The 16,068-nt window shown below is 43.5% G+C and overlaps 1 protein-coding gene across 6 annotated transcripts in view; it reads right to left on the bottom strand.

Moving 5' to 3' along the window:
* Nucleotides 1-15,851, bottom strand: part of CCDC60 (coiled-coil domain containing 60) — a 113,365-nt gene extending 97,514 nt beyond the window's left edge. For all 6 annotated transcript variants that reach the window (XR_012155064.1, XM_073312894.1, XM_078848951.1 and 3 more), the window contains exon 1: nt 15,122-15,851. Coding sequence is in view for 5 of the 6 variants with exons in the window: in XM_073312894.1 (XP_073168995.1) it covers nt 15,122-15,427 (306 nt within the window). In the remaining variant the exon portion in view is untranslated. The remainder of the gene's footprint in view (nt 1-15,121) is intronic.
* Between the last annotated feature and the right edge of the window lie 217 nt (nt 15,852-16,068).

The raw sequence follows: 16,068 nt of genomic DNA, 5'->3' as shown, positions 1-16,068 counted from the left end.
CAGCTCCTCCAAGAAGAGGAACCAAGTTGAATCACCCAGGAGAAATAGGATAAAGTGACCTGTGTCCTTCAGCACTTTTGCTTTTCGAAAGCGAAGACACCTGGAAGAGAGAAGACTGAGGTCCTGGGCTGGCCACCTGAGAGTCCTTTTGGTGACATTAAGTATCTACCTCCGATAAGCATCTTTAACTGTCTATTTTCCAGCAATTTGGGCTGCCTGCTTGTGCAGCGGTAAAAGACAATAGGTATGTCCGTCCTTCACACCACCTGTGTTTGCAGCATCAACTCTAGCTGTGAATGATAACTGAGATGAAAACTGACACCTGAACAAGGATCCGGTGATAAGTAACACAGACTTTCTCTTAGATGACCTCCCAAATCAGTCAACTGACCACTTCCTGAAACTGTACCAAATTAGTAAGGATGTGTACATGCCTGTGTATGTGTTTTAAAGATTGTCAGTGTTACAGCGTATGTCCTTGTTTTGTAACATGTTCCTATTAAGTTTGTTGTAATGTAGCTTTAAAACTGAACAAATTACTGTTGTTAACTAAGGCTATGTCTACACTATGAAACTAAAGTTTGTTATACATTCTCCAGATCCTCCAGATCACATACTATTTTTCATAGGACCTCAGGCTCATTCAGTGCTCAAAATGGATGCATAAGGGGCAGAATTAAGGTTGCATAGGAAACTGGAAATCTGGCAGTTCTTAACGTTTAAGTGCTTGACTTTCAGACCTAAATAATTTTTCTTTAACTCAACGTTTTTATGTAATAAGTTAAACATTGTTAAGGGGCAAGGAGTCTACATTAGGCCAGGTCTACATTTAAAATTTAGGTTGACATTACAATGTCACTCTGGGGTGTGAGTTTTTTTACACCCCTGAGTGTCATAGGCTATGTCTACACTATGCAGCTTTTAGCGACAGGGCCGTGTTGCTACAGCCGTGTTGCTAAAAGGCATGCAGCGTAGCCGCTGTTTGTTGGCTCTCCTGCTGACAAAAAACTTCCACCCCCAACAAGCGGTGTTAGAGTTGTTGGCAGAAGAGCGCTCCTGCTGAAAATGAGCTGTTCCCATCGGCGCTTGTTTCTGGCAAAAATTGTGTCTTTCGAGGGAGTGTTTTTTTAACACCACTGAAAGATAAAAGTTTTGTCATTCAGTCCAGCGTAGACATAGCCTTAGTTAAGCTGACCTAACTCCCAGCATAGACACCAGTATGTTGATGGAGAAATTCTTCCAGTGTGTCTCAGAGAGGTGGATTAAGTACAGCAATGGAAAAACTCCTTCCATCACTGTAGGAAATGTTTGCATGACAGTGGCATGGCTGCAGCGCTGTAGCTATGATGCTGTAGCACCTATATTGTAGACAGAGCCTTAAAAAATCCAGGTCGTAATTAGTAGTCTAAAAAGTCTGGAGAGCCCAATTTGATGGAATACATACAGTACATTGAGGGGGCCAGGGAATAAAAGATGTTACTCTAACTTAGAGGCAGCTCTCAATTTGGCAAACTTGTCTAAAACTGAATTTATCTTTCCTCTCAAACCATCTTCTGTCACTTTTGACAATATCATTATCTTTTCAATCACCTAAGCTCCCAGACCTTACCTTAGACTCCACTCTTTCCTTTGATGTCAAATCCACATAATTGCTAAATCCTGTCACATCTTTCACTACATTTCCAAAATGTGTTCTCCCCAAACCATACAGCCAAATTATCCATCTTCCTATTTACCACTTTGACTATGTACCCTAAGACAATATTGCACTTTTAATAAACAATATATAAAACCAGCACCATGCATCCAACAAGAGATCACCAATACAATGCAAACAAGGGAGCAAATTTATGGTTGGGCAGGCAGTGTAAGTTGGGTGGGTGATAGTGAATGATAAAGAATTGTCAATGGCTTTGGGCAAATGGTTAGATCACATTACTGTTTAGTTCCAGACATTCTAACATTTGGGGTATTTTAGAAAATGTCAAATTTTTGTTAAGAAAATGTAACTAGTTTAGGGTGCTACTTGAAGCCCTTTAAACACATTTTCAATTGCAACTTTTTTTAAAAATGAAGTTATTTTGTTTACAAATATAATTTATGGTAATAGAAGACAAAATAATCGGAAACACTGAGCAAGTCAGATTCCACTTACTGGAGATCAATGCCATACATAACCACTAGTTAGTACATTACAAGTTCTCAGTTGTTTGTGGCTGTGTGACACCTTGGGGAATGTAGGAAGTGCGAATGAGTCACACCAGCTTTCTTGAAGAAAAGTAAGGGTAAGATGCCACCTCACATGAATAACGTGAATGGATGTTAACTTACTTGATGATTAACATGTCAAGCATTTATACACACGTCACCAGTGGAGGTTATGAAGCTTGTGAGGAAGGTCAGTGGCCTAACTTCCACAAGTTATTTTTCTGTCACTAAGTAGAACAACTATTTTTTTGCATGATCTTAAAAGGAGAGAAAAAAAATTTCTCTGCTTAACATCAAAGAAAAATTTAGAACAGTTTAAAATTTTACATACTGAAATTAAAAGAAAATGAGCAGAGGCAAGATATCAGTAAAACCCCGCTATGTTAACCACAGGAATTCTCCATGAAAACCTAAATTGGGCATACTCATATACCCATTTTAATTATACAAAAAGATCTGCAATGGAAGCAGTGTGCACTAAGGTTATTAAAGTCTTTCAACATTTCTTGATGTATAGCCACACATGTCTCTCAGGGGCACAAGATGCTGTACCCTTTCATTTACATGGTAAGCAGTGAAATATCTCTTTATGATGCGACACTATGAACTCTGAAATTGTAATCACAATGTAATCATGCTTGCAACTGCTCTTTTGTTTTACATTATCTGTAACTAATATCTCTCATATGTTTTGGTGATACCCAGGTGATACACTGCAAAGCCATTTGATAAATTGCATGTATCAAATTGCTGACAGTCTCACCTGCACTTTGTCTACCTCTTTCTCCTGCTTTGGACTACTTCTAATGTTCCAAACTTCTGAGCACGTACACACAAACTGCCATTTTAAAAAGCGAAACAAAGCACCACAACAGGAACCCACCAGAGAAATGCTTACTACTTTCCTTAAAATGGGGAATTTGCCTTAAAAATTATGTTGTTCTCAGATAATTTAATTTAGTTCTGGCCCAGTGACAGTTTTAAGGCGCAATATTTTGCAGCCAATTAGGGTTAGCAATGATAGCTCTACACACGAAATACCCGTTTTTCTAGAGTATAAGACCTTGTGGCTTGACTCCAGTTTGCGTGCCTAATGTGAACATTGCAGCTGCAACTCTGCAGACAATTCTTGTGTAACTGAATATATTACACCATCTTGATTCCCAAGTAATTTTTACATTTGAAATGCACAACAGCCGATGGCAGCAACTTTGGGTAACGGGAGTAGCTAAAAGTGTGGACTTCACAGTCACATCCCCCCATTCCCTCTCTGTGCATTCCCTCTCTGTGCATTGAGTTTGCATCGAAGCAGCTACTCACAGTACTTGAGGAATTCCACCATGATTTCAACAATTTCCATCCCACCATCAACCTCAGTCTGGACCAGTCCACACAAGAGATCCACTTCCTGGACACTACGGTGTTAATAAGCGATGGTCACATAAACACCACCCTATACTGGAAACCTACTGACTGCTATACTTACCTACATGCCTCCAGATTTCATCCAGACCACATCACACAATCCACTGTCTACAGCCAAGCTCTACGATACAACCGCATTTGCTCCAACCGCTCAGACAGAGACAAACACCTACAAGATCTCTATCAAGCGTTCTTACAACTACAATACCCACCTGCTGAAGCGAAGAAACAGATTGACAGAGCCAGAAGAGTTCCCAGAAGTCACCTACTACAGGACAGGCCCAACAAAGAAAATAACAGAACGCCACTAGCCATCACCTTCAGCCCCCAACTAAAACCTCTCCAATGCATCATGAAGGATCTACAACCTATCCTTAAGAACCAATCCCTCACTCTCACAGATCTTGGGAGACAAGCCAGTCCTCACTTACAGACAGCCCCCAGCCTGAAGCAAATACTCACCAGCAACCACACGCCAAAAACACTAACCCAGGAACCTATCCTTGCAACGAAGCCCATTGCCAACTCTGTCCATATATCTATTCAAGGGACACCATCATAGGACCTAATCACATCAGCCACGCTATCAGAGGCTCATTTACCTGCACATTTATCAATGTGATATATGACATCATGTGCCAGCAATGCCCCTCTGCCATGTACATTGGCCAAACCGGACAGTCTCTATGCAAAAGAATAAATGGACACAAATCAACCTCCCTGGTCACTCAATTACAGACCTAAAAGTCACAATTCTTCAACAAAAAGACTTCAAAAACAGACTCCAATGAGAAACTGCAGAACTGGACAACATTAAATTAAGCTTGAATAAAGACTGGGAGTGGATGGGTAATTACACAAAGTAAAAGCTATTTCCCCATGCTAATTTTTCCCCTACTGTTACTCACACCTTCTTGTCAACTGTTTGAAATGGGCCATCCTGATTACCACTACAAGCATTTTTTTTCTCCTGCTGGTAATAGCCCACCTTAATTGATTAGTCTCGTTAGAGTTGGTGATGGCAACACCCATTTTTTCATGTTCTCTGGGTATATCTATCTTCCGACTGTATTTTCCATTGCATGCATCTGATGAAGTGCGTTTTAGCCCACAAAAGCTTATGCCAAAATAAATGAGTTAGTCTCTAAGGTGCCACAAGTACACCTCGTTCTTCTTGCTGATACAGACTAACACAGCTTCCACTCTGAAACCTGTCACAGGACTATTGTAATTCCTGAATTGGTGGTTCTCTCACTACAGTGTGAGGAATGTGGAAAAGGATTACATGTGGAAGAGATAGGGAAAAGTCGATTCTAAGAAAAATATTGAATGAAAAAATGTTTCTCTTTTAAAGCTCTCACTTTAATGCCATGACACTGTAAAGGTCCTTTAATTCTAAGTAATACTTAAGTACTAACCCGCAAAGACTCTTACCCACTGCTGACAAACACTGGCTCGACATTGAAGAGACCCAGTTTTACCAGCCAAATAATCTGCTCACATGCTCTGCCAGATATTTGGAATGATCTAAATAACTCTTTTCAGTGCTTTGCCACTTATGGCTTCCCAAATCCATGCCAATGTCAACTTTTTCTCTTTCTGATATAGATATTATTACTTCTCTTTAAGAGAAAAAAATTAGAAAATATTTGTAAAGATGTAGCCTTTCATAAGTAAAGCCCACTACCTTATTAGCAGAGCTGGCTGGATGAGAAGAAAAATTATTTCATATTGACTGAATTTTTCCAGAAACTTCTACCTAATTCTACAAATGCCATCAATTCCCACAGATTTCAATGGGTTGTGAGCACTCATCACCAAACAGGAGGCCTCAGCAAACTGCAAGAAGGGGGCTTATATTATAAAATGTCACATGGGATATAACGATACTTGAGTGTAAAGTAGAACTTCTCTGTACTTTGTAGATTCATTCCCTTTAATGACTGCCATGTTCTGCATTTGTGAATATACACCCAAATCACTTACTTTCCCTTAATGCATTAAACTATTAACAAATCCAATTTACTCTTTTAAATCTACCTTTTAAAGTACAGATTTTTTAAAACTAAACACGTATTTGCTGATATTATGGTTGCAACCATACTGCCTCGAACTGATCAGCACATACACTGGACTTTCTCAGCCTTCCTGTGTGCCTCTAAAAACTATGTCCTAAATATTTACTTGCATTTGGAACTTTTAAGTCTGCTTAAGGCAAAATAATACCTTGTAGGTGCTGGGGAGAGGTGTAGGGAGGCACAAACACCATCCTACTTGTTTCAGAAGTCATTGGTGGCGCTCCCTGCCAGTGCAGTCTGTCTGCCCAACCTGCCCCCTCTGGAGCTGCTAGTGCTCCTGGCAATATAACGGCCACCTTCCTTTTCCTGCTCTCCTCAGAGTGCCGGTTAAATTATGACTGCCCCTTGAGAGGGTGAACGGAGAGGGAAAAGCCTCCTTGCATTATTTCCCTGCTCTAGCACACCCAGGAAGGAGTGGCCATAATTTGTCCCTAAGCTTCAGCCTGGAGTAGAAAATTTTTGCAGTGAAGTGCAAGTCCTCTGAAAAATAAGGATTTGTAATGGAAACCCTGACAAATCTTTAACTATAGCAATGTGAATAACACCAGTGTAATTTCTATCCAAAGAAATTGCTCAGTTTTCTTCTCCAGTGCTAGCTGAAAACGTTTCTTTGCTAACGCTGTTATCAATCTTATCTAGTGACCTATTTACCTAATGCACACAATTACAGAACATACTTTTATCACAAGTACAGAGTAGGCTGGGACATTAATGATACTGCAAATTCTGTGGAATTGGATTGTTTTAGGCTTGGTCAAAAAGGCCACCTTTCTTTCATGTAAAAAGTCAACAAGCCACCCCAGAGGTTTTGCAAACGGATTTGTTACAGCAATTAATGAAAAAGAAACTATATGAAGATGATAAAAGGTGACTACTATCACCACGCACTGTTACATCAAGGAATCACAAAAAGACCTTTAACACACTGCTCTGGACACTTAGGAAATCAAAAATGCTGTCTGGAAAGTGACATTCCTTGACTTTCAATGAATCAGTCCTGTCTGCTTAGTGTGTGCCCGACATTTAGAGAGAGAGAGAGAGAGAGAGAGAGAGACACACCACCTAAAACCAAATCAAGTTACTTCAATTTATATGTAATGGATGCTTAAAAAAGGGTTCAATTGTGCCATTTAGATACGAATTTAAATTGGGTGAATGCTGAAAGGTACTCCCTCTGGGGGAGTCCCACAAACAATTGTATAAAGGCAGAATGCTAGGAACCAGGAGAGAAGCTCTGGAGGGGATGAGTGGCCCATTTGGTTGCATAATTACACTGATAGAGTGGATTGGGACAAAAACTAGGGACAGAGGTATGAAATAGGCATGTTTAGGCCACACCTAAAAAACACTGACATTGTGGGGGTAATTGGAATGCCAGGGCATTTTAACTCCTGCAGACATCAGAGGCTCTAATGTGGGATTGGGCCACCCAACTGCCCTCAGATAACGAAACCTTAGTAGATTAGGGGAAAGCAGGCCCCCCAAGTCTTCTAAAGTAGGGTTGCCAGGTGTCTGGTTTTCGACCAGAACACCCCGTTGAAAAGGGATCCTGGCGGCTCCAGTCAGCACTGCCGAACGGGTCGTTAAAAGTCCGGTTGGCGGTGCTGCAGGGCTAAGGCAGGCTAGTCCCTACCTGTCCTGGCACCACACTACGTCCCGGAAGCGGCCAGCAGGTCTGGCTCCTAGGGGGAGACCACAGGGCTCTGCATGCTGCCCCCGCCCTGAGCACCAGCTCTGCACTCCCATTGGCTGGGAACCATGGCCAATGGGAGCTGGGGGAGGGGAGGGGTGGGGAGGCGGTGCCTGCGGGCTAGAGAGCAGCATGCGGAGCCTCCTGGCCCCCCTGCCGAGGAGCTAGACCTGCTCCAGGTCAGGGAGCCTGCCTTAGCCCCACTGTGCCGCTGACCAGGAGCTGACGGAGGTAAGCATGTGTCCCAATCCTGAGCCCCCCCAAACCCGGAGCTCTCTCCTGCACCCCAAACTCCTAATCCCCACCCCAGAGCCCGCATCTCTAGCCCAGAGGCCACACCACCTCCCACACCCCTGCCTCAACCCCTCCTGCACTCTGAATCCCTCACCCCCCCCGAGCCTGGAGCACCCTCCTGCACCCCAAACCCCTCATCCCCAGCCCAGAGCCCGTACCCCCTCCCACACCTCCTGTAACAATGCTGGTTCTGGTGGGACCCAACTGAGAGTGCCAATTCAGGACAAATTGCTTAAAGCAGAGCAGTTAGGGCTGGGGTTTCTATGCACACCAAGGCAAATCAAACCAGCCAGACAGAGAAGACTTTGGCTTTACCCCACTGGCTAACCACAAGTCACACAAGCAATTCTCTTAGACACCCCAGTTTCCCAGTATCCCCACCAGTGCCACTCGTTATGGGGACAGATGGTTATGAAAACCAATACCCTAGTAAAAGAAAAAAGGTTCTCCCGATCACAAGGACCAAGCCCCAGACCCAGGTCAATATACAAATCAGATCTTATCCACAAATCACACTGTTGCCAATCCTTTAGAATCTAAAATCTAAAGGTTTATTCATAAAAGGAAAAAAAGATATAAGAGCAGAGCTAGAATTGGTTAAGTGAAATCAATTACATACAGTAATGGCAAAGTTCTTGGTTTTGGCTTGTAGCAGTGATGGAATAAACTGCAGGTTCAAATCAAGTCTCTGGAGTGCATCCACAGCTGGGATGGGTCATCAGTCCTTTATTCAAAGCTTCCGTGTAGCAAATTTCTTCCAGAGGTATGAAGCAGGATTGAAGGCAAGATGGAGGAGCTCCAGCAGCCTTTTTTGTCACTTGCCATGTGGTCTCTGCTTTCTTTGTCCCAAAGACAAGCTGTCCATTACATGGCATGAAAAAACCTCAGAGTTCTGTCCACAGGCAGGTCCCCACATGCCTTGCTGAGTCACAAGGTGTGTCTGCCTTCTCTCAATGGGTTAGTTGTATAGCTGATGGTCCTTAATGGGGGCTAGGCAGAATTGACACCAACTTGTCTGGGGTGTCACCCAGAAGCACAGCATAAGTTTGAAATACAGACAGTATAGAGCTAATACTTATAACTTTAAATACAAAAATGATACATGCACATAGATAGCATAATCATAACCAGCCAACCATAACCTTGTCTTAGACACCTTATTTGACCCCCTTTATACAAGATTTGGTGCCACTACAGGACCTTGGTTGCAACAATGATCTATACGGTCCCAGATTATGTCAATAACGTCACACCCCTACACCCTGCCTCAACCTGCAGCCCCCTCCCACATTCCAAATCCATCAGCCCCACCCCCCAGCCTGGAGCTCCCGCCTGCACCCAAACCCCTCATCCCCAGCCCCGCGCTAGAGCCCGCAGCCCCAGCTGGAGCCCTCACCCCATCCCATACCCCAATTCCCTGCCCCAGCATGAAGCCCCCTCCTGCACAATGAACCCCTCATTTCTGGCCCCATCCCAGAGCCCGCAGTTAGAGCCCTTACCCCGTCCCACACCTTAACCCCCTGCCCCAGCCCAGTGAAAATGAGTGAGGGTGGGGGAGAGCGAGCCACCAAGGGAGGGGGAATGTAGTGAGTGGGGGCAGGGCCTCAGGGAAAGGGTGGGGCTATGGTGTTCAGTTTTGTGCAATTAGAAAGTTGGCAACCCTATTCTAAACCCAAATACTAAACCTTTTTAAGATCCATCTATAACTAACTAATATTGGCTGTAGCTTGGAAGTTTCATTTTGTTCCAGCTGATTACAGACAAATGAAATTCTTTAGTCTTATGCCTGGTCTACACTACACAGTTAAGTCAACATAAGGCAGTGTACGTCGCCTAACTGTGGAGGTGTACACACTACAATGCTCCTCCTACCAATTTAACTCTCCTGATACACCAACATAATAAAACCACCTCAATGAGAGGCGTATCCCTTATGGCAGCGTAATTAGAGCAACTCAGTGTCAGTGTAGACACTAGGTTGCTTATGTCACTCTAAGTGGCCTCCAGGAGGTGTCCCACAAAATCAGGTTGGAAGATAGATTCAAATAACCAACACAGGCAGAGTTTGTATCTGCTTCTCACTCCCCCATGCAGCTAGGCAGGGGGGGCCCTGCAGGAAAGTTTGCTGATGCACACCGGGATGTCCCAGGAATCCTCCCTAGAGATCTCTTGGAAACTTTTCTGGAGGTATTCCGCAATCCTCTGCTGAAGGGAGGGTTGCCTTGTTTCTTCCCCCACTGTAGGAAAGTTTGCTGTGCCAATCAGCAATTACTTCTGCAGGCAACAAAGCAGCAGATAGGCGAGCAGCATACAGACCCGATCTGTAGCCATATACAAGCTGGAGCTTCAAATTGCATCGTCAGTTACCCTCATGAGCAAGATATCAGCTGCTATCACCTCTGTCTATGGAAAATGGTGCCAGTACTCAGAATAGTGGCCCAAGGTGCTTGTAGTGATACCCCTGTGGAAACCCTGCCCCTGCTCCCAACCTGTCCCTTCCCCTCCCCGGGCCAAACTGACTATGTCTGCGGCTCCCACTATGCTGTGTGCCTGCCAAGGGGAAAGTGAGAAAGTGATGTTTCTAGCTTGTTTTAATCAAGGCTGTGAGTGCACTAACAATACTGCCTCTGTCTATTTCTTCTTTAGCATTTACAGATATGCCCTTGATGGTCTCCTCCTGCACACCAGGTGAGCAGCTCCATCACATAAGGAGATGAAAAAGGAGGAGTAAGAAAGACATGTTCCAGGAGGTGCCGCAATCCTCTGATGCTTCTGGTTGCAAACAGAGAGCATGGAGAGAGGCTGTCAATGAGAAACTGCATATGGATATAGCCAGGAGAGGAAGCAGGGGCAGGAGTAGATGATACAGCTGCTACAGGACCAAACAGACATGCTAAGGTCCCTTACTGAACTGCAGACAGAACACATCCATGCTCACCTCTCCCTGCAGCCCATACAGAACTGCCTTCCATACCCTCCCCCACATTCCTCGCATGTTCCTGGGCCCATCTCAGTACCTCATGCGCTCCATCCCAAGCGACATGTATCACAATGACAGCTGGACATACACCCAACTGCGAGAGCCTCATTTGAAAATGTGCTTTTCATTTTCATGTCCCTTGCAGAACCTATCACTGTTGAATAAAAATGAACTTATTGAGAGATAAGAAATCTTTGTGTCCTACAAATGGTGATTGCTGCTGAATTCATAAACAGTGGCAATTGGCGCATCAGCATTGTAAAATTAACACACATCCCACAGTCATGACAAGGTTCATACTACGGTGCAAGAAAACAACCCCTGGCTAAATGCATCACAGACATATTACTGGGGCTTATTGTCAAAATGCTCCTTTAAAGCCTCCCTGATTCAAACAGGGCCCCCAGAGAACCCCTCTAACAGCCCTGGTATCTGGCTGCTCAAAATCAGCAGCCAGCCGATCTGCCTCAACACTCTACCCCTGTGGAAACTTCTCTCCCTTAGTTTCATAAGTGTTATGCAGAGCACAGCAGGTTCCTATGGCCATGGGAATATTTTCCTCATTGAGGTTGACCGTCTAATCAGCCAAAGGCTCATTCAACAGTCATTCTGCACCTACTGAGCCTATTGTTGAAGTACTCCTTGCTACAGTCAAGGTTTCCAGTCTAAGGCTTCATAAGCCATGGGAGAAAAGGGTTGGCTGGGTCTCCAAGGATCACTATTGGCATCTCCAGATCCTCAACTGGAATCTTCTGTTCTGAAAAGAAAGTCCCTGCTTGCAGTTTTCTGTGCAGGCCAGTGTTCCTGAAGATGTGTGTATTATGCACCTTCCCTGACCACCCCACATTGAGGTCAGTGAAACAACCCCTGTGATTCACCAAAACTTACAAGACCATAGAAAAGTAGCCCTTTCTATGTTGACAATCTGTCACAAGGTGGTCTGGGGCCAAAATGGGGATATGCATGTCATCTATTGCCCCCCCGCAGTTCAGGAATCCCATTGCTCCAAAGCCATTCACTATATCCCCATACATTGCCCAGAGTCACAGTCCTTTGTAGCAGAAGGTGACTAATTGCCCTGCACACTTGTATCACTACAACCCTCACGGTGGACTTCCGAACTTCAAACTGATTCGCAACTGATTGGTAGCAGTCTGGAGTTGCCAGCTTTCACATAGGGATACCCACTCGCTTCTCCACTGTTAGGGCAACTGTCATTCTGGTGTCCTTGCGCTGGAGGGCAGGGGCAAGCTCCACACACAAGAAAGTAGCTTTGCACACCTGGAAGTTCTGAAGCCACTTCTCATCATCCTATCCCATAACGATGCAATCCCACCACTCAGTGCTTGTTTCCTGTGCCCAGAACTGACAGTCCACTGTGTGCAGCTGCTCCGTGAATGCCAGTAGCAATCTTGAATTGTTTCTTTCTATGGCACACAGCAGGGCAGACACCATGCAGTCATTTTCAGACTTGGAGCTCATGAAATTCTGCAGGATCAGCCGCATTGTGTTCATAATGCTCATCACAATATTGGACAGTAGAGTAGGATCCATGCTGCGAGACAGAAATGGTGGGCATGCAGTTTATGGGAGCTGTTGAAAAGCGGCGTGAGACATAGAAGCTCATGGAATGATGGGACAGAGAAAACTGCATGATGGGATGGCGAGCCTGCTCCCATGAGTCACTGAGAACCCTTTCCAGAATACCCAGCAGCAGATGGTGGTGAGTTGCACAGTGGAATAGGTATCCTCTGCCCTCTCTGTCAATGCAAGAGCACCAACTGTGGACACATTCTTCCATCATATGGAGTGTTGTGTGGACATGCAAAAGTGGTTTAATTACAGCAGTGGGTGATCGTTGACATAACATACATCAACTTTAGAGTGTAGACATGGCCTTACTGTTTTCATTATAAGTTAGACAACACATTCCAAATAGTTATTTAAGCACGAAAGAGTAGATTTTTCAGATGGGCTAAAGATAAAATAGTCAAAAACCAGCTGTAAGATTCCAGGGATAATAGATTTACTTAAAATAATAATAAATAATAATAATAATAACAATGCAGAAACAAGCAGAAAAAATACAGCTTTTTTGGACATATTTGTTGGCTAGAATCATACTGCTCACCACCAATCACTTAAATAATACCCTAGATGTGCAATTAGCTAACGATCATTGCACCTTATGCCAATATCTTCCTATGTAATTACTTCATAATAAGTCCTAAATCACTTTTAGCCCATTTTAGGAGCTTTTCAATTTAGGAGGTATTGGTTGTCAATGGAAAATAGCTCACAGGAGAGCACCAACTCAAGTCCTATTAAATCCAGAGGGTTACAGAGTTTTTTAGTTTTGCTGTTTACAGACTTGACTGTTATTCACCATCATTATTCTCTGGCCATGTTGGTGATCAAAGCACATGCTAATTTTTTGGAGCAAATATATTCATAGAAGAGATTAAGCATTTCATTTCTAGGAAGACGACTGCTCTCACTCACCCAGTGGTTAAAAAGTATAGTTCTCATGTCTGCAGTCATCAGGTACATACTAAATTACAAAATAATCAAGTATATGGCCATTCATCAGTATTTGCAGTCTTTTGGGAGTAAAATCATGTTTTATTATATAATTAGGTTGAGATTTTCAAAGCTGAGCAGGGGATTTAGGCATACAATGCCTATATAAATGAAGGGGACTTGAATGGTGGCTCTGAAAACCTCTAACTTAAGCTGCTACCATCATACACAGTATTTTCAGTGCACCTGCCTGGTTTAGGTCAAATTACTCTTCATAGAAATTATATATTGTAACCTGCTCATTTAGTTCAAATTGTAATCAGCAGAGTTCAAATTTCTTTCCAGAACCTTCATCTTCTGTGCAGAATTACCACTGAGTTTCAAGATTAGTGTAAAAGAAAAGGAGTACTTGATTCATGTAGGAGTCTAAACAGTTGCTGCTGAATATCTAAATGTAAAAAGTACTTTTAGGGTCTGAGGGAAGGACATTTCAGTGGTTACATGCTATAAAGGCAAAAATACTGTCATGGGCAAAAATACTGGCAAAACTTGCTGTACACCTACATATCCATAGAACCAAAAGCCTTTTCCCTTTCAATATGATAGGATGTTAGATGATCAGTCAAATATAGTGCATGAGAGTCAGTCTCTGTTTAGAGCTTTATAAACATTCCATCCAAAACTTTAAGCTGTATATGTATTCCAACACACAATCAGTGCAGAAAATTAAGCAACACCTAAATCCCTTTGTGGATCTGGGCCAAAGTCACTATGGCTTGCTTTAGAATTGCAAAATCAGAGAGAGAGAGAGGACTGCATTCTGGGTATATTCAGACAGTAAATGTTGTTGCTTCACTTGAAGGAGCATGAACGACAACTCAGTGAATTATAGATTTCCTTGTATGAACCAACAACAGTGAAGAAAACAAATGCAAACGGTGGAACTTTGCAATTGAATCTCAAGTGCTGGCAACCAAGCAAATGATATTTTTGGCCTCGTAACTCAATCATTAAATCAGACAGTAAAAGGGACCTATGGAAGAGTAAGACCCCCTTACTGAATGCCTGTGTAACAGCAAAGGAGACCAGTAGGAGGTGATAATTACACTGGCAGTCAAAGTAGCATATAAATAATGATAGTTAACCATACTAGACTTTCTATGAACTCAAATAGATATACATTTTAGAACATAAAATATGCTGCTATAACATCTAAAACTGTTCATCTGTATCTCTACTTGATACAAGAGCTTTCACATCACCTCTCTAACAACTCTCCTCAATCCTAACCCCCATCCCCCAGACTTTTTCTTTGCTCCATCACCCGTCTTCAATTCTGAGGTGTCCCTCTTATGCTCAACTTCTAACCTGTTGTCCCATCCCCTAGACCCCATCATTTCCTGACTCCTAGCTCATCCTTCCCTCATCCTCAGTCATTTTCTCTTTATTTGCTCCTTCCCTTCCGTTTTCAAGATCTGGTTACCTCTCCTTAAAAATGCTGTATATTCCCATTACCCTGATTTTCTCTTGGATCCCGCCCCCTGAATTGTCTTTCTAATTTCTCCACTCTACTGAAACTGCTCTTACTACAGCCTCCAAAGACCAAGTTTAAAAGGCTCTTCTGTTCTCAAACTGCAAAATATAAGGTCAAAGCACTTTCCTCTGGTTTAATTTTTTTACTGATGTTCTGTGGTATCATTGCTAATTTGATCATATTGGAATGATTGATTAATAGGCTGGCACAGCACAATGTTTCACACTGCCTTTTTGCTCTTTAAGCAAAAATTTACTATTCTTTTCCAGTGGAATGTGCCTCTACAATTTATTTACAAGATGATCCTCTCTGCTTTGCTATGAAAACCAAAGGAATGAAAACAATTAAAAAGTTAATAATTCAGACGAGGAAAGCCTATCTTATGTTCTTACCTGGGGCATCTGTCCCAAATAGTGGAGGGTGAGTTTCTTTGGCTCCAGGTAGAGAATTTCTCCAAGCTCCTGGTAAGGTTTCCAGCTGGGTGTCCAATATCCGTGCTGAGTGAGTTGCTGGTGCCTCCTGTGGTAGTTCTCCCAAAATACTTGCTCCCTTGTGGATTCCCAGCAGTTATAAATAGTGCTACTTCTAACTTGGACCTTTGCACCTTTCTGTGTGGGGATGGGCAATGGTCTTATGAGCACAAAATAACGAGGGTCCAAAGTCTTAGCGCTCCCAGGCATCCTGACTTTGCTGTTCATCAACTTCTGCTGGCTAATTATACTGGTCCTTGGGTGGGACCCTGGTGCTTCTATTGCTGCTGCTGGTGATCTTGATCCCTCTCCTTTCACCTCCAAGCAACCCCTGCCACAGAACACAGCCCTTAAGACCAACAGTCATCTGCTGCATGGACCTCAGAGCGGATCTTCCTTTTAATTTACAAAGTAACTTATCAAAAGTATCTGCCACAAAATAACCTGAGATATAAAGCCAATCCACTCTGCAGTATCCTTGGCCAGTGGAGCTAAATCGTTCATGAACAAACCCACAACCTACCCCACTAAACCAACAGGCCAGGGACCCCACAACAAACAGGGCTGAACAGAGAGCTCTCTGGGATCCCTCTGAACAGTGTTATTTATTCATTTCAAAAGACACAATAAAAACTATCTCCTTGTGATTTGAATTCTGACAAGAAGACAATAGGTAGGCCCCAGACCAGGCGATGCGCCCCCAGCACGGAGACCCCCACCCCGAGCTCAGCAGCAGAGAGCCACCCTCCAGGGTTAAGGAGCTGATGCCCCCCTTTCACTGAGCCCCCCCATTCTCCCTTTGAGTCCAGGTGCTGAGCCCCGCCCCTCACTGAGCACCCCCCTCGGAGTCCAGGTGCTGAGCCCCGCCC

This window comes from Lepidochelys kempii, chromosome 15, assembly GCF_965140285.1.
Source record: "Lepidochelys kempii isolate rLepKem1 chromosome 15, rLepKem1.hap1, whole genome shotgun sequence".
NCBI classification, from domain to species: Eukaryota; Metazoa; Chordata; order Testudines; family Cheloniidae; genus Lepidochelys; species Lepidochelys kempii.
This window is presented reverse-complemented; position numbering and strand designations above follow the sequence as displayed.